This window comes from Chelonoidis abingdonii, chromosome 6 (assembly GCF_003597395.2).
Source record: "Chelonoidis abingdonii isolate Lonesome George chromosome 6, CheloAbing_2.0, whole genome shotgun sequence".
Lineage (NCBI taxonomy): Eukaryota > Metazoa > Chordata > Testudines > Testudinidae > Chelonoidis > Chelonoidis abingdonii.
Window position 1 is genome coordinate 95,234,745 of NC_133774.1, and position 19,809 is coordinate 95,254,553.

The 19,809-nt window shown below is 41.2% G+C and overlaps 1 protein-coding gene across 8 annotated transcripts in view; it reads left to right on the top strand.

Moving 5' to 3' along the window:
• RFX3 (regulatory factor X3) overlaps window positions 1-19,809 on the top strand; it is a 249,966-nt gene that overhangs the window by 116,063 nt on the left and 114,094 nt on the right. For 3 of the 8 annotated variants that reach the window (XM_032801796.2, XM_075067261.1, XM_075067262.1), the window contains exon 2: window positions 15,058-15,182. In XM_032801796.2, the coding sequence (XP_032657687.1) occupies window positions 15,066-15,182 (117 nt within the window). In that variant the 5' untranslated portion in view covers window positions 15,058-15,065. Of the gene's footprint in view, window positions 1-1,804; window positions 1,885-12,535; window positions 12,594-15,057; window positions 15,183-19,809 lie in introns of all 8 variants that reach the window. The other 5 variants (XM_075067257.1, XM_075067258.1, XM_075067260.1 and 2 more) reach the window with 4 other exon arrangements.

Consider the following 19,809-nt stretch of genomic DNA (forward strand, 5'->3'; position numbering starts at 1 on the left):
GGGCTGGGGGTGCAAGCTCTAGGTGGGGCTGGGAATGAGGGTTTTAGGGTGCAGGAAGGGGTTCCAGGTTTGGGGCGGGGCTCAAGGCTGGGGCAGGAGATTGGGGCACGGACTTGCTTCTGGCAGTTCCTGGTCAGCGGTGACCCAGAAGTGGCCAGTAGCAGATCTGGCTCCTAGGCAGAGGCGTACGACTCTCACTCACAGGCACCAGTCTTCCCCAGTTCACATTGGCCAATTACCGGCCAATGGGAGTGCAGAGCTGGTGCTCGGGGCGGGGGCAGCACGTGGAGCCCTGTGCCCCACTGCGTAGAAGCTGGACCCACTGCTGGCTGCTTCCAGGGTGCAGTGTGGTGTTGGAACAGATAGGCACCTTAGCTGGGCAGCACCGCTGATGGGATTTTTAATGTCCCGGTAGGTGGTGCTGACCAGAGCAACCAGTGCCTGACATGCTGCGACTAGGGTGACCAGACAGCAAGTGTGAAAAATTGGGAGGGGGGTGGGGGGCAATAGGAACCTATATAAAAAAAAAGACCCAAAAATCGGGACTGTCCCTATAAAATCGGGACATCTGGTCACCCTGGGTCATGACCCAAACTTTGAAAAACACTGATCTACGCTGTATCATTGTCATCTTCTCTAGAAATCAGTTTAGTGAAAACTTTTTTTATAATACGTTCCTGGGAATTGTATCAAACCTAAATATCACAGGCAAAAAAATATAAATGTTATTTGAAACCTTTCATTTAAGAGCGTTCAATGATTTATAGAGATGAAAATTCTTCTCTTATACTGGACATTATAAACATTTTTCTTGTACTAGAGACAAAAAATAGCTAGTGTAATATTTTTTTCTGTTTGTAAGCAAGCACAAGTGTTGACTTCAAACTGAGATTTTTGTTGTTCAGGGTCAAAAGGAAGGCCATTCATTACTTCCTAATACTCTTCATTATTTTGTTGTATGAACACTTATTTCACTATTTTTAATGCTGTTGTAGGAATACAGATATCTCAGGTATTGACAATAAGGGATTTTCTGTGTGTATACTTCCTTAGTTAATGATGGCTATGTTGTTTGTATGGGTGTAGTCCAGACTAGTGAGGGGTTGTCCTCATGCCTCTAGCCAGATGTTATCAACGTTAATTGGCAATCACCTGTCAAGTGGTCATTCTTTGGCAGCAAAGGGGAGCAGGAACAGGTCAATCTACATTTTAGCAAACAAACAACATGGAACCTCTTTCATCATGAGACTTCATGTCTCCTTCCTTACAGTTGGAATGAATTTTATCTAGGGGTATATGCACCGAATCCGAAAAAATTAGTGGGTGCTCTGTACCCACTGGCAGCCAAGCTCCTCCTCCACGTGTTCTCCTCCCCCCCAGCGCACCATGTCCCCACTCCTCCGCGTGCCTCCCAGCACTTCCCCCCAAGCCGCTGCCAAACAGCTGTTTGGTGGTTTGTTGGAGGGAAGGGGAGGAGCGGGAATGTGATGCGCTCAGGGGAGGAGGCGAGGAAGAGGCGGGGCCGGGGTGCGGATTTGGGGAACAGGTTGGAATGGGGGCAGGGAGGGGATGGAGCTGGGGTGTGGACTTTGGGGAAGGGGTTGGAATGGGGGTGCGGCAGGGGCGGGGCTGCATGGAAGGGGTGGAGTGGGGGTGGGGCTGGTGCAGAGGTGGGGTCGAGCAGCCAGGGGAAGTCGGCGCCTATCTCTAGGGATAACCCTCTGGAAAATGCATATCAAAAGGATGACTGGACTATAAACGTGAGAGGCAAAACACTCCTGGTTCTCTCTCTCTTTCACCAAAGAAGACAAAGAACCAGCCCTTTGACTTCGGGGGAAATCCTGACCTGAGACTTTTGGTCAGCGCAGTTGCTGGGAACATCTGGTAAGGATTTACCTTGAGCTAAGTCTAGCTTGTTAAGTTTTAGCTGCTAGGAAGCGTTTTATCTTTATTTCTCTTATAATCATTTCTGACTTCAATACATAGGTTTTAAGTGACTACAAATATAATCTCTTTGTAGTTAAATAAACATATTTTATGTTTAAATTAACTGGAGTTACCAAACAGTTCAAAGTAGCAAATTGTTGAATATTGACCCTTTACAGGGGCAATGAACCTTTAATAGCTGAACTGTCCAGGAAATGGCTGGACGGTGCAGAACACACATTTTTGGGAAAATTCGGATCTGGGAGTTTGTTGGGTTCACCCTACAAGTAGTAAACAAGACTGATGGAAGTTAGAATGTGACTGGAGTGTTGCTGATAGGCTGCTGGGGTCAGAACTGCTGGACCAAGGCTACAGCTATACTCAGACCCGGAGCGGAAGAAGCTCCGAGGGCCCGGGCCCCGCGAGAGTTTTCTGGGGCCCCCGGAGCGAGTGAAGTACCCTGCTCCAGGGGCCCCGAAAAACTCTCGTGGGGGGCCCCTGCGGCGCCCAGGGCCTGGGGCAAATTCCCCCCCTCCTTCTGGGTGGCCTTGTTATGGAACTATACAGAACAAAGATGAACACAGATATGGGTTTGGGTGCTTGCTTATCAAAAGAATGGATCAGAAGGCTAGAGGAGCCTGAATTGGTTAAAAATTAGAGCAGTCTACCTGACCACGAAACACCTGCAGACTGTCTGCTATCTTCATCATGATTGAGAATGACAACTGTGTCTTATGTACACCAATGTAGCGTATAAGAGTACCCCACTCTTCTGAAGATGCCTATACAATACTTATCACAGCCTGGCCCAGTCTCCCTCTGGATGGACACCAGCTGCTGCGCTGTGTTGTGAGTGGACCCAGCCACTGTTTCCCATATGTTTCTAAGCAAACGGGGTCTGTGGAGAACCTGGTCACTGTTCTTAGTTGTGGTTCTGTAAGGCATGCTCCCAGAAGTCTGAGCCTTTCCTTGGGATATGAGAGACTGTTGTCCTGCCATCCCCAGACCCCGGAAGCAGTGCCTCAAACCTTCCAGACATCCCTACTTGCTTACACAGACTACCTCAGAATTCCACTTAGGCTGTGGTTGGGGTAGCTGTGTTAGTCTGTACCCACAAAAACACTTTCACTCCATGCATCTGAAGAAGTGAGGTTTTTTACCCATGAAATCTTATGGCCAAATAAATCTGTTAGTCTTTAAGGTGCCACCAGACTCGTTGTTGTTGTAATATCTGTGAGTATAAGGGAAACCAGACTGTTGAGCCAGCTAACCAATTAGACTAGTAAAGGACCATGGAGAATGCACTCTACGTGCAGGAGTGTTCATACAGACCACCAGGATATTTGGTACTGCAGTGGTTTAGACCTGTTTGTCTCAGCAAAGAATCAGAAATCTCTCATTTCCTCTCCCCACCCCCCAGTAAAAGGATCTAACAGGCAGGTACAGATGCTCCTTTACAGAATCAGAGCTTTGATCATATGTAAACATCCTCCTCCCAATTTTGCTCATTCCAAAGAACTATCAGAAAAATAAAACCACAGCTGTAGTGCACTTAATAAATAGTACTTTATTGGCCTGAGAGACTCGTTCCCAGACCTACTGGACATAGCCATTAGTCGACCAATGATACTAACTCTGAGGACAATGTATTTAGTCAAGGATGCACAGTTCACTCAGATTGCTTAAAATTTATAGCCTAAAAGCTGTGTGTCAGATGCTTATAAGAGAATAACTTCTCACAATTTATTTCCTTAATTCCAAAAAGCTCACGGTTTGATTTAGGACAAAAAGCTATGTGTTTTGCATATGCCAAAGTATGGGAAATATTGACTTGAGGAAAGGGATTTTAGGCCCTAGCCAGCCCAAATCCTTGTCATCCTGAACTACTTGCAAAGCTAGGTGAATATTATCATTAAACCTCAGTGAAGGTGCATGTTGCTTCAATAATAAACATCCTAAGTATCAAGAATCCTAGTATGGGTGCTAAGAACCCAGTTGTAAAAAGTTTCCTAGAGCAGCAGACAATATCAGTCTGACTACAATGCCAAGATCAATATCATGGAAAACTTAATCTAATCCTTCAAGCACTGACAAAACCATCATTTGAATCTAGGTGTGTGCGCGCCCATGTGCACAGTTGTCGGAGACTTTTGCCTTAGCGACTGTAGAGCATTAGTGGTTCTTCATAGACCCTTTTTCTAACTAATCTGCATGGTTGAACGAGCTGCTCGGCCAATGTCCAACAGATCCTTTTGAGAAATAGAAAGCCTGCTACCAGACTGATCTACCCAGCCAAGTGGAAATGGTTCACCTGTTGGACCTTGGATAAAGGCATCTGGCCAGAGCGAGCCTCGTTGCAGCTGATTTTAGACTACCTTCTGCATCTCAAGCTCCACGGCTTGTTCCTTTCATTGACCAGGGTCCACTTCACGGCCCTCTTGGCCTTCCATCTGCTGCTCGGGGACAGATTGGTTTCCACCCAGGACATGATGGCTGGATTTCTCAAGGGTCTTGAACTCCTCTACTCACATGTCAAGGACCCTGTTCCCCCATGGAACTTGAACCTGGTGCTGTTGCGGCTCGTGACTCTTCCTTTGGAGCCTTTGGCTTCCTGTTCTCTCCTTCTCCTGTCCTGGAAGGGTGCGTTCCTTGTCATGGTGACTTCGGCCTGTCAAGTCTCTGAGATTCGGGCACTCACCTTGGAACTGCCTTATGCGGTCTTCTACAAGGACAAGGTCCAGCTGAGACAGCTCCTGGCTTTTCTGCCCAAGGTGGTCTCTCAGTTTCATTCAAGCCATGACATTTACTTACCGGTCTTCTTTCCAAAGTCACATAAATCGGAAGAGGAACATAGACTGCGTGCCTTAGACGTTAGGTGGACTGTGGCCTTCTACATTTACCGGAGGACCCAGCCATTCTGTAAGCTGACAGAATTGTTCGTTGTAGTGGCTGACAGGATGAAAGGTCATCCTGTATCCACTCAAAGAATTTCTTTTTGGATTACCGCCTGCATTCGCTTCTGCTATGATCATGTGAAGGTTCTGCCCCTGGCAATTGTCACTACCCTCTTGACCAGGGCGCAGGCTTCTTTGGCCCCTTTTCTGGCCCAGGAAGCTCTCCAGGACATCTGCAGGGTGGCCACCTGATTCTCTGTCTACACGGTTACGTCCCACTACACACTTACCCAGCAGGCCTGGGATGATGCTGGCTTTAGTAGGGCAGTACTGCACGCCAGGAGGCTGTGAACTCAGAACCCACCTCCGTAGATACTGGTTGTGAGTTACCTAGAATGGAATTGACATGAACGAGCACTTGAAGAAGAAAAAACAGTTATCTACCTACCTTTCGTAACTGTTGTTCTTTGAGATGGGTTGCTCATGTTCATTCCATTAGCCTCCCTCCTTCCCCTTTGTCGGAGTTGCCAGCAAGAAGGAACTGAGAGGGCGTAGGGACAGTGGCACCTAATATATTGACGCATGAGTACGGCACTCAAGGGGGCGCCGCAGGTGACCCTCCAGATACTGGTAAGGCAAAAGTCTCCAACAACTGTGCACATGGGTACGCACACACCTAGAATGGAATGGATGTGAGAAACAATCTCAAAGAACAACAGTTACAAAAGGTAGGTAACCATTTTTTCTGTAGTTTTCATAATGACAAGGCATTACTGAAAATAGGCTCTGACTTTGCACTAAAAGTGAGTTCTATCTTCTACTGATCTCAACATTTGTACTGCAGTCCTTTTGTCCAAAACATGGTTGTGAAAACAAGAAGAACTGACACAAGCTAGAAATGAGTAGGGACATAAACATTCATAAGAAATCAAAGACACTTTTCATTCAGTGAAAGGAATAAAAACGCCAAAAATATGTGTCACCAAATAGCTGAAGTTATGCTTTATGGAAACATGTAAGGCCTGTGACCAGGCATTCTAAAGAAGGCCTACAGTCTATTATGTGAGAAAGATAGAAATTTCATGGATGAAATGAGCACAAGCAATATACAAGGAGATCTGTAAAACAGCTTCTGTACTGTGTTCAGTGTCTAGATATTGGAGACTAAAAGTGCAGCTATTTTCAGATATCACTTTTGGCCGACTAATCCTGCCATCATTTGTGTTTTATTGATTTATCACTCTTACTTAACCTTCTCTGTTCATAGTTTTTATTCTTTCCTGTGATTCTCCCTCCTTTGTTTTCTTCCACTTGGTTGTGGCCAAAACCTCTAGTGAACAGAATAATGTCTGAGAATAAAAAAATGTGATAGTTGATTGAAATGTTCATTTCCTTTCTTCTAGCTTTCCTACTTATGAGTCTGATCTTGCCTTGGGAGGCCTTATGAGAAAATGTTAAAGAAATGTTTTTTAGAATTAGTTTTCCTAAGATGACATATTTGTAATGTTGATAGATTACCTAGCAGGATTAACTATAATTTTGATGGTCTAACAGGTTTTACTAATATGTTGCTACAGCTTTGGAAGCACTTTTTGGTAGGTCACAGCAAGAGGTCTATGCCACATCCTTTCGGCCAAAAGATCTGTGCTTAACTGGAGATGGGGAACCCTATTATGATGACTAGTGAGTGATACATGTTATGTGAAATTAGAAGTAAACCAGTAATCAAAATTTCCAGTCAATGTGCCTTTTGTGACTCTTCCATTGGGAATTACCAGAAAGGATCCATGCTCGTTTGTAGCTGTCTGTGCTTTTTCCTCTTGGGTCCAGGTACCGTAGTCAGGTGCACATTAGTGGTGATGTATAGAGTTGCAGAATCAAGTTTATTGACTTTCCCCAATTCCACAGCTATTCCTTCTCTCCTCCCTAGAACTCTCGAGATAGTGAACAAGCTATTTTGCTGAATCGAATATGTAAGATCAGTCCATATCTCAGAAATATCCAGCTGTCTACTCCTGTTTATTTTGTTATCCCTAAGTGAGTCAGAGGGCACAGACAATCCAGGACTAATTTTCTCCAAATTAGTTTCCTTAAAATTAAAAAAAAAATGTTTAAAACTTTCTTCTTTTCCCACTCAGAATAGTGCATTGAAGTTATCTTCTACCTTAGAAATAGATTAACAGATTCCATGGGCAGAAAGGATCATTGTGATCTTCTAGTTGACCTCTAGCATAACACACAAGCTATAGAACTTCCCCACAATAATTCCTAGATTATAGAAATAGGTGTATGCAGCCCACAAAATGTTAGTGAAGATCGTAAGAGCTTATTTGAAATCATTATTTATTTGATTTATTTATTTAAATTTATACAAAAGATAAAAAGAATCCATAGTATTTATTAAGATTGGTTCACATTTGTAGTATGGCTCAGGAACTAAGCAGTCTGTATTAATTCATTTGTGATACTTAACATGTTCTAAGAATTTTACTTTGTTGTATAAGTCATTATGTTGCCTGAAATTCATAATGAGCATGTTGTTCATTCACTACTATGAGTAGGTAAGGTCTAAGATTAGGTTTTCATTCTGACCATTAAAAGCTTGTCAATGTTGCATGTGATTAGAAGATTTAATTTACTTTGGCTTCAAAGGTGTTTTATTTACCCTTCTAAAGGAGAGAAAAGAAATTTCCTGCTACACTTGAAAGTAAAATTGCAAGCTTTTAGTTTCAGCGTTCAATTAAAACCCAGTACATTATTTGGTGTAGACAATAACGTGTATGTAGTGGAACAAAACTTTACAAACTAGTATTTAGAAAAGTAAATTAGTTCAGGATGAAGGAGCCCAATAAAAAAGCAAATAGTTACTATTAAGCTGACACATTTATACAATACTATTTGATAGATAGTTGATATGGTCAGGCTCTCAAACCATTCAGTTTGGTATGTAAAGTGTTGAAAACAGAAGGATCCCTACTGTGAAACTGAGTGTATTAAATAATCTTTAGGAAGCTTAACAAACAACATTAGAGTACACAAAATTTGCAGTAAAATGTGTATTCTTAACACAGTTGCTTTTCTTGGGTTTTGCCTATTAGGCTGAAGATATGCTAATCTTGTCACATGCAGCAGCTGGGTTTGTGCAATAGTCTTTTCCTTCTCCGAGGGGTTAATTAGCCTTCTTTCAAGATGTGGCCTATTTAGCTGTAGATTTGTATGATTCAACCACTACTGCCAGTACAAAGAAGAACTGTTAACAGGCGGGTGTGTCCTACTGCTTAATTAGCCAGAATAAAAAGGTCCTTTGTCAAACAAGCATCTGTTGCTTGTGATACACCTGACAGTCCCATTAGGCAAAGATGACTAGACTGAAATTGGGCATGTCTCTCCTTCAACAATATACAGCTCATTTACATATGTGGCGCATCACTGAAAAACTGCAAAGGTGTATTTAGTTTCTCAGAATGGATTAGTGTAACTGATAAATATCACTTGAAGAAGCCTATAAAAGAACTATACTAACTAAACTGCTCCAGGACATGCCACTAGCAGCAAGCCAGTGAACAGGGATACCATAAATGTTGGATGTAAAGCAGAGCATATTTCATGTTTAAGGAAAATCCTGTAATGTGTGAGCAAATCATGTTAAAGAATTGTCCTCATGGTGTGAATCTGGACATTGTAGATATAAAATCAACAAGCAGTCCAGTGGCACCTTAACATCTGTTAGTCTTTAAGGTGCCATTGGACTCCTTATTGTTTTTGTGGATACAGACTAACACAGCTACCCTCTGATGATTGTAGAAATAGAGACAAAACAAAATACTTCTGAATAGATCTGAAGTAAGGTGTTACCTTTAAATTATCCTTTTAGTGAAAATTGGCAGCCGCGTTTATAGTCCCCAAACATGCTTTAGCATTCTAATTGATCTACTGTTAAATCAACCTACAGAACTAATCAATTGAAGTGCCTTTGGCAAAATACTAGTTAAGATGTATTGTAGTTCCACTGGATAGAGAAAGACAGCAAGTTACATCCTTAAATGTAGAGGGTTTATTTTTGTTTTTGTTCTTTTCATTTACTAGATTCTTAAATTTGCAGACTAAGGCCCTTCCCTATGAAGGCTTCTGCATTAGATATTTTTCTCACTGTTGCCTCCATTGGTAGCCACTGGTGGGAGCAATGGTAGGAGCACTTGTGTAAATAGGGCTCCAGGCTGCTGCAGGTGAGCTAACCCCTGTTTCTTCTTCGAGTGGGGTCCCTGTGGGTGCTCCACTTTAGGTTAGCTAGATTTCTTTATTTAAAAAAATTGTTTTAATAAGATAGAGAATTTTTTCTTTAATGGCCAGATTTTCCTCTTTCCCTATTGGGGAAACTTTTATCAGACACAATGCTCAGCTCGTCCAGATTTAAAAAATGTAACTATTGCCATGAGGCAACGCCTGTCTCAGACAGTCATTCATTGTGTGTCTGTTGTTTGGGGGAGACCGATATCCCCCAAAATGTTCATATTGCAGTAACCTGAAAGCCAGGGTAAGAGATGACAGAGATCTCTGTCTCAAAATCATTTTAATGGAGAAGTCCCTTCAGCCTACTCCTCCAGGAGCAAAATCTACATCAGCAGATGGTTCCCCGAACAAAACTTCTGCTAATGGGAGTGCTTTGCCTTCCAAATGATCCAGGAAGCGAGCCACAATCTCGTCCAATAGGGACACTCAAAGAAAAAAGAGGTCCCTGGCAAGGTCGCTTTCTTTGGTGCCGAGTTCAAGAAGAATGAGCACCTTTGAGACTCCAGGCACCTCCAGCACCATCCTTCAGCGGACCTCTGCTGAGCCCTGCCATTCCAGAATGGAGTTGAGACATTCTTCCTCCATGGCACCGACCACCCCGGTGCGGGAACTGGCACCGAGATCGACTCAACAGGCAATGCCACCCCTACTGGCATTCAGTTGTCAGCACCAATGGCCAACCACGGCACCAACCATCTCGACAAAGGCACCTACCATATCCACATCAGTGGTACTGCCACCTCAGAAACATACTGCTCCCCAGCAGTTTCTACAAAGCAAGGATATAGTGGTTTCCTCGCTGCTGCAATTACCCGTGCTCAGTACTGAGGGATCTCCGGGGCAACTAACTGAACAATTGCCCACTTCTCCGGCTCCACATCCCTTCTTCAGTGATGAAGAGGAGGAAGTACATGAGAACCGTTTCTCCTCCCAGCACTCTTCACTGACAGGATGAAGACCAACATGGAAAGCTGCTGAGACCAAATGTCTCCATCCTTGAGATGCAGCAACAGTATGGGAAACCCTGGCTGGGTCCACTGATGATCTTTGTCATGCCTTACCCTGACTTTCAGGTTACTGCAATAAGAACATTTTGGGGAGATATGGGTCTCCCCCAAACAACGGACACACAACGAATGACCATCTGAGACAGGCATCACCTCACGGCAAGAGTCACATTTTTTAAATCCAGGGAAGCCGGGCATTGTCTGGTAAAGGTTTCCCCAGTGGTGAAAGAGGAAAATCTGGCAATTAAAGAAAAATACCTCTATCTTACTAAAACAGTTTTTTTAAAATAAAGAAATATAGCTAACCTAAAGTGGAGCAGCCACAGAGACACAAATCTAGAAGAACCATCGTTACTGCACATGGCGAATAACGACTTCTTCATCTAACCCTGCTCACAGCGTGACTACATGACGCAAAGGTTAAAGTTAAAACATTACCATCTGCCAGTGCCTTTCTCACGCTGTTGCTCTGATTGTTGATGCTGTAGCTTTTATTTAATTATTATTATTATTATTGATTATATTTGCGTAAAGCCTAACTTCAAATTGTTATTTTGTATGATCTCACTGTTCTGGTTCAGAAAAATCTGGATACTGTAGGTAGCAGAACAGTAATTCAATAGGTGGCACTCTTTGCTGAGTAATTAAGGAACAAATGCCCAATATAATTTTAAGGACCATTTTGTTAGTAGAATTATTGGCTGTCAGACAAACTGTAAAATAAAGGAGTTGACCACTTCTGAATATTAATGATTGCATATAACTTTTTTTATCAATAGTGTTGGTAATTCATGTGTTCTCTCCAACTTTCCATTACATCTGCCTACCTAAATTTCAGGTTCCAAGGTTTCAGGTTCAGCTTCCAAGCAGCTGTATGTGTGCTATTTTATGTACATTATTTAATAAGATAATTTGCTTGATTCAGACATGTGGAAAATAATCCATTATGTGGTCCTTAGGAGGTGGGATGGAAAAGTAAGTGCCCCAAACTGGTTTGGGGAAAGAAAATTATATAAAGTATAATCTCATTTCTCTGTACCAGCCAGGAAAAAGCTGATTTCTGGCTAGAGAAGAAAGAAATAAGGTTATTGTTAGGAGGTGTGCACACATCCCTCTGTCCTCAGTTCCTCTCTGCCAGCAACACTGGGTTACAGAAATAGTCTTCCCATTGTCTTTGATGCTTTTTGTCATTTTTGAAATAATATTTCTTAAAACTTCTTGTGTGTGTTTACCAAATTTTGAATTGAGAACTTTGTCTGCTCAGAGAGCCATACAAAATTGTAAATTTGTAAAAATCCCACTCTTTTAAGAGTTGAATGTCACATGACAAGATTTCTGTCACTTGAAGACAGACATTCTTCCAGAAAATTTGAAGTGATGGAGATTTTGTTGAAAAGCACGAAGGGATTGGTATCTGTATCAAATGCATTTGTGTCATGTTGAGATAAAGGTTTCCTGTATGCTATTTCTCTTTTGCCTTGTGTAATAAAGGAAATTAGATAAAAGGCTATTCATATGATCTCAGTAGGTATGAGATAAAAGGCTATCCATATGATCTCACTGTTTCCTCTTTGTGGCCAGCTGTTGCTTAGTATCTCTCTCCTTATCCGGTACCTCACAGGTCACTCTGAGGCTGTGGTGGTCTCCCTCTTCCTGTTACATGGCCCTCTGGCCAGGTCATTTTAAAGTCTCTCCCCTTCCAGGGCAGTTAATGAAGAGAAATAAGAGGAATTAACACAAATGAATGATCCTTAATTGGGTTAAGGCTGTCTTCTTTCAGAGGGCATTCATTTGTCTGTGGCCCTAAACCGAGTTCACTTGTAATAGAGGCGAATAGTTATCTCTCTGGGAGAGTCAGCCTCTGGCCCTCCTTTCCTTCAGGGAGGGGCTGTTGGTCAACAGTCATCTGGGAAGTTCCTTCTTGCAGTTAGCCCTCTTTCCAGGAGCTGAGGACTGAAGGTCAGCTCTGCTCCCTGGGTTTGCCATCAACTGACATGAGTGTCTCCCTCCAAAGTTCCTCCTTCCAATCCTAACATCTCTCATGGGTGCAATGGGGCGGAACCACCCAAGCCCACATTAAGTCTTGAGAAGTGCTAGATGTTGTTTCAGGAGGGCAGTCTGTCTCTATACTGGGCCCTTAGCCATGCTGAGTGGTGCTGAATAATGCATCACTTGTGTAACCTTCCTTTCTCCTTCATAAAGTTGTCTCTTTAGCACCCAATGTAGGCAGTTAGTAAGCAGTAGCGATACCCAACTAATGTCCAGATTCTTGAGTCCTTATTCAGACTGAGCAATACTTATATGAGTAATCCTAGTTTTGGGGGAAGATAATTTAGAAGATTCTAAAGACTTTTCCAATTGTACTGCTTCTGCCTTCCCTTGTTCCTCACTTCATCATGTTCATATGATTTTGTGCAGGCAGAGGAAAACTGAGGATGCAGGCCCATTGCAACCTTCTCTAGAACATTTGGCCGTAGTGTGTGTGTGTGTGCGCGCTTGAAGTCATATGTGAAGATCCAATAGTCTGGATTTGTGAAGGAAGTATTTTATTTATAGGTGATGATACTAGTATTTCTTTTCTCAGTCACAGTACTTTAGTTATAGATTCTAGAGTTTATGGCCAGAGGGAACTGTTAGATGTTCTAGTCTGATCTTTGGTATATCACAGGTCATTAAATTTCACCCAGTTATCCTGTACTGAGTCCAATAACTTGTGTTTTGACTCAAGTATGTCTTCCAGAGAGACATCTAGTGTGGATTTGAAGATGTCAAAACATGGAGAATCCACCACTTCCCTTGGTAGTTTTGTTCCATTGGTTAATCCCACTCACTATTTGGAAGAAAAAGAAAAAAAAAGCCTTATTTCTAATTTGAATTTTTCTAGCTTCAGCTTCTTGTTCTGACTTTATCTACAAGATTAAAGAGCCCTTTAGTATCTGATATTTTCTCACTATGAAGATACTTATATGCTGTAATGAAGTCATCTCTTGTCTTCTTTCTGATCAGGTAAACAGATTGAGCTCTTAAGTCTTGCGCTGTAAGGCATTTTCTTCAGCCCCTGAATCATTTCTGTAGCTTTTTTCTGCAACTTCTCAAATTTTTCAAAATCCTTTTGAAAATGTGGACACCTTAACTGTATGCAGTATTCCAGTATTGGTCTCACCAATGCTATATGCAGAAGTAAAATCACTTCCCTACTTCTACCTACTACTCCCCTGTTTACAGATCCACACATCACATTAGCCCTTTTTTCTATAGTATTGTACTGGGAGCTCACGCTGAGTTGCTTGTCCACTCTGACCCATAAATTCTTTATTAGAATCAATACTTTCCTGGATAGAGACCCCCATTTGGTAGGTATGGCCTGCATTTCTTGTTCCTAGATGTATAATTTTGCATTTGCGTATAGATTGTTTGTTTAACCAGGGGTAGGCAACCTATGACACGTATGCCAAAGATAGCACACGAGCTGATTTTCAGTGGCACTCACGCTGCCCGGGTCCTGGCCACCGGTCTGAGGGAGGGAAGGGGGAAGGCACTCTGCATTTTAATTTAATTTTAAATGAAGTTTCTTAAACATTTTAAAAACTTTATTTACTTTATATACAACATTAAGTTAGTTAAATATTATAGACTTATAGAAAAAGATCCTCTAAAAACATTAAATTGTATTACTGGCATGCGAAACTTTAAATTAGCGTAAATAAATGAAGACTTAGCACACCACTTCTGAAAGGTTGCCGACCCCTGGTTTATACTATAACTTTTCTGAAGCAAGAAATAACTGGCTTTAAGAAATTATCTGAATCAGCTACAGACTAAGGACTGACTCATTTCTAAGTCTCCACATTTGTTCCTTCATGATTGATTTCCTGCCTGAATAATAGACTACAAATAAGTCAGATACATCTTTGTTCATTAAGATTATTAAATAATAGAGATATTTGGGGCATAAGTGAGAGCAGAAGATGCCCCTAAATATTTAAATTTGTAAGTTTTTGAGCCTGCATTCTTAGGGGGAAAAATGTCTTCCACATGGTGACTCTTCAGAAAGAAAAAAGTTTAAAAAAAAATATTTCTGGTATTACATATTTTACTCCTTGAACTTTTTCAATATACTTTGCTCATTTTATGCCAGTACTTTCTGAAAACTGACTATATGGGATAAACCATCATTTACAAATACCTTTTTGTAGAAATGACTTATAGTTCTCTAGAATTAAGGACAGTCAATATAAATTGTGTTTGAAGTGTTCAGTTCAATACAGTGGTTATTGGAGGCTTTATAAGAAGCATGTTTAATACTGGCTAAATAAAAATGAAATAAAAAATACAGTTTCTAGGGCTAATTATGTTGTCCACTGTATAGATAGCTTCAAGTGTCCAGATTTAACTATTATGCAAAGATAAAGGGGTTGATTCTCCTCTGAAATAAGTTTTACCATGGCATAACTTCCAATGACTTTCATGGAGTTGAAGCCAATTTATCCCATGTCAAGTGGAGAAGAATCAGGTTAATTTCTCTAAAAGTTCTTTACTTCACAGCAGTAAATAGGTTCAAAAGAACCTTGCTACTGAACTAACATACACTATTATAAAGCAGGCTGGTAGGTAGACTAGGAAATATTACTTATTGTTGGCATCTAAAGCTTGAAGTACTCAGTTCTGTTTTTTTTTTTTCTGTGCAGCAGGCCATAAGTAGAGCCATAACCTGTATAACACTACATACAGATTTTCTTATATTTTAGGATACAGCAGCTGGGGGGCGGGCGAAAGAAATGTGCTCATAGCCATGTCATGGCAGGGAGGAAAATCTTTTAGCTAATCCCCAGATTGGAATTTGGGCAAATGTTACCCTCTTAAGATTAACATAAGTATAAGTGACAACAAGCAAAAAAGTTCATGTGGTAAACTTGATTTTACGTTTTAATTTTATTCAGAGACCACGATGCAGACATCAGAGACTGTGTCGGACACAGGTTCAACAGTGACTTTACAGACATCTGTGGCTGGCCAAGCAGCAGTGCCCACGCAGGTAGTACAGCAAGTACCAGTACAGCAGCAGGTAGGTGACTGTTAGTCTTGGAAAAAAACATGAATAGTCAAGTCACAGCTGTGCCTTTCCTCAAATATAATGAAGGACTGATTTAGTATAGGTCTGCTAAATGAACTCTTTTGCCTGTTTTTATCCATTTTATTTTGCTTAAATCAAAAGAGCTACATTAAAAAACACATTGCTTCTAGGATTTATTCCTTGAATAAGATCATCAAGACATTTATCAGAGATATATAAAGTAGTAATAATCGATAATATAATCATGTAAAATCATAATTTAAATTATTAAATATTCAGATTAATTTATGTGAAAGGTTAATAAGGAAAATATTCCTAATATTAATAGCCAGATCTTTTCCTTTTTTGTTTTTCCCCATTGAATCAGTGTAAAATAATTGCAAAACAAGTATTACTTTTCACCTCTATTCTAGTCTTCCTGAAGATTCTTTCACAGCCCCTATGAAGAGTACTGGGCAAGAAACATAAGCAATTTAGCAGTGTTTTTCTTGTTAGGAAGTTGTATGTTAAACTCTGATGACACCCTTGATTTGAAAGCCCGACCCTAGAATTCATTTCAGCAGCTGAACCTGTGCAAGATCTACAGTGTAAATTGAACTGATTTTGGGGAATAGGTAATTAGGTGCAAGAGTTGTGCCCTGTATTTAAAATAGTGTCCAAGGTTTTTTTTTCTCATACATGTAAATAAATCAGAATTTTGTCATGAGTATTTTGGAGATTGTGGATGACATTGATGTTATCTTGCACTGGGAACTGTGCATCAGAAATGGAAAGGACCTTTTAGATCTGTTTTCTTGCCAATGCAATCTTGTTCCCAGGAGTAAACAGGTTCTAGTATTTTGTCACATTTAGTTTTAAAATCCCAGGTGACTTGTCTCATACTTTTCATTGTTGATCAATTTTTATTGATAGTCAGACCTAACTTTCTCTCTCTTAATTTTATCCCATTACTTCTGCTTATATTTCTATGTATAACATGGAATAATTCTGTTCCCTTCTAGGATATTAATTAAGCAAAACTACTTAAGCACATAGTTAACTTTAGGCACATGCCTAAAATCACATCTATTCAGCAAAGCACTTAAGCACGTACTTAAGTCCCATTGAAGTCAATAGGATGTCAGTGTGTACTTACATGCTTTGTTAAATAGGGATGGTCTTAAGCATGTGCTTAAAGTTAAGAATGTCTCGAAGTGGTTTTCCTGAGCTGGGGCCTTAGTGTTGAGATCTTTCATTATTTGGGATAGTTATGTTTTTCTGTCTCCTTCTTGCTTTTAGCTGTTGCTTAGCCAATGTATAGTAAGTATTTGGTTCTTTTAATTTTTCCTCATAAATTAATCCCTCTAGCTCAATCATCAATTGTGTAGCTTTTTTATACTTATTCCAGTTTTTTTTCTATTAATGTGGTGTCCAGAACAGAACACGATAATCTAGGTGTGATTGCAGTGGACTCTTACCTGCCTGTTCCAATGTGATGCCTTAGTGTATGCAGGCATCTGAAAATCACATTGGTCTATTTTTTGCAGCTATGTAACAATATTTGAGTTTGTATATTTTGTAGGCCACTATCAACCTTCGTTCTTCTTTTCGTAATTATTCCTACGGGTGCTTCACTTTAGGTGTGCATGTGCACCTCAAGTGAGAGATTTTTGGTAGCGATATCTGCATGGTCTGTGCTGCTTGTGCTCTGTACACTGCCTTGCTCTGATCTGAGGGCAGGGCAGACCTGCTTTCTCAGCTGCCCATTGCCTGAAAGGAACTCTGGAGTATCCGTGGATTAGTGTACTCCTAGTCTTATCCATCTGTCCATGCCTTAATCTTTTATTTTTATGGTATTTTTTATTAACTTTATTTTACTTTTGAACTTACCTGCACACTTTTTTGTTTTTGTTTTTGTTTTTCTTTTAGAGGGTCCCCTCATTTTTTTTGAGGTCAGGCTTCCCACCTCACTTAGAGCTTTTTCCTTTGTTTGAGGCGTTGTTTTTTTTTCTTGATGATTATGCCCCAAACCCTTGGTCTTAAATGCTGCCTGACCCATAGAAGGTATTTACCCCTCAACAACATTCATTCTAGTTGTCTCCAATATCTGGGGGAGATAAATATCCCATCAATGTGCAAGATCTGCATTGGATTTGGAAGCAAATCCAGGAAACTGAAGGAGGACAGACTTAAGCTGCTCCTCATGGAGCATTCTATGAGACCTCCTCCAACTTGGGGCCTGACTCCCCTATCTGTTCAGCAGCTTTGACTAGTCTAGAGCATCCCTTCAACTTCCATCACTCCACTCTAGGGGACAAGAAACATGCCACATCTCCAGAGAGTAGCTCAGAGTCCTGAAAAAAGATGAGACATAAGCCTCCTGATAGAGAGGCTTTGAAGAAAAGGGATAACTCGCTTCAGAAATCTGTTAGCAAGGAGACATTGTATCCTGGTATAGATATAGTTGAGGCTCCAAGACCCTCCTGTACTGAGCTTCCTGCACTGACTAAAGAGACTTTTAATGCTCCTTGCTCTGAAAAGTCTCTTGGTGTGCAGCGTCATCTGGTACTTATGGTAATATATGGCACTGAACCAACCATGCATAAGGGCCCCATCACCTCAAAGAGATCAGTACTGACACAGCTCCCCTGCTTCCTGCCACTCCACTAGGGTACAAACAGACAAGGCATTCTATTCATGCCCCTACTTATGTAGTTTTTAGTTAGCGGTAAGAGGTTTGGTTTAGGTTTTTTGATAGTTTCTGTTTAGAATTCCACTTGGGAGCTTATTTTCATTTTTTTCTTTATGGGAGGTACTTGCTAGCAGTCTGTGCACCATGACTGACCATAAATCCATGTGATTCAAAATCACCTGTCTTGAGAAGCAGTCATGCTGCTGAAAGAAGTTCAGACAGGATGTTTCTCCTTGACTGGTGTGACAGAGAATCTCACCTCACAGCATTTATTTGAACAGTCGATATGTCCACATTTGGACTCTGGCCTTTCAACTCTGGAAGCTAAAAAGGATGAATGGTTTTCCAGAATGGCTCCTGCAGCTTTATCTTCTTAGACCATTGAAATAGCCATCAAGTCTTCTGCTTTGAGAAAGTTATCAGGAGACAGATGTAACAGGAAGGAGAAGAGGCAGAGATCACGCTTTCCAAGTGTGGTATCTAGGCCTCAGAAGATTTCAAGGCTTTTTGATGTAAATAGTGCCTCTAAACTTAAATAAATAAATAAATAGAGGAGTGGGGGGTCTTGAGCACCCATCCTGGTCCTGCTTGGGCTGACTGGGACTTGGACTTACCTCATATTTTACTTAGTACCGTATCAGCCATTTTGGGATCTCATGACCAAGCCTCCAGCACTGACTACCCTAGTACTGGCAACATTAGTACTGATGACTGGTGTATCTTGATGCCGCCAAGATCATATATTGTGGCACCACCTGCTCTCATGCCTGTTCCCTTTGTATTGCTTCCATCTTAAACTTTTTGTCACCAAGACCATATCTTGCTACCACAGAACTTATCATTTCATCAGTACCAGACTCTCTGCTTCTTGCTTCCACAAAACTATTCCTGTTGGCACCACCTTTAGTTCTAGGTCTAGTACCATCTACTGCACTGGTACTAACTAAAGTATATCCCATGCAAATTCCCACTACACCAGTGGGAACAGCACTGCCATTCAGTGAGGAGGTATTCATTTACCTCATAAGCTTTGTGGGACAGAGGAGAGCCTTCTACAAGATCCTAGTTGTCTGGGCTTTCTGGAAAGCATCTAAGAGAGGCTCCTATTATTATTATGGAAGGATCTCATAAAGGCACCCTGACCACTGGTATCCACTTCCTTGGCCTTTAGCATCTTATACATTCCAGTATACCTGGAATTTTTGGATGCCTTGGGGATAACCTCAGCATTGAAGACCTGTTTCAACTACCTGTACAAGACTCAGATCTCTGTTTCCTGAACAACTGAAAATGGAGTTATATCCCCCATAACAGCCAGAACCATCTCAGGAGGTTTCTCCTCTAGACGAGACTTGCAGGAGACAGAACTGTCCATCGCTGCACAATATTTTCATCCCAAGATGAAGCAATGGTTCCAGAAATTTCAACTTCTACTCCTGGTGATTACAAGTCTTGACACTCGGGATCCCCGTGGATGAAGTTCAGGACAGGCCACATAGATTATTGGACATCTTGCACACTTGGTACTAGGATGTCTGGCTCTCTTTTAGATTTTGCTAAAATATTGTGGCAGATGCCAGCTTCACTGGGTTGCACTTTGAAATGTGCAGACAGACATTACTGGGTACTATCCACTGGGTCTGTGTAACCTTATATTTACCCAATACTGGGATCTCTTGTAGCTACAACTGCAAATGAGATCTTGCCAGACTCAGCTAGGATCTACTCTAAGCATAAGGAACCTAAAAGATTAGACCTTTTTGGCAGAAAATCTTGTTCCATTTCTAGGCTGCAGTTGGGGATTTCTAATTACTGAGAAGTATTAGCCAGGTATGATTTCATACACTGTAATACAAAGCAAAAATTTATTTATAAACTCTAAAGAGGAGTTTCCATCCATCTTAAAGGGCAGCTAGTAGTGAAAACATAATTGCAGACTGCTCTGTA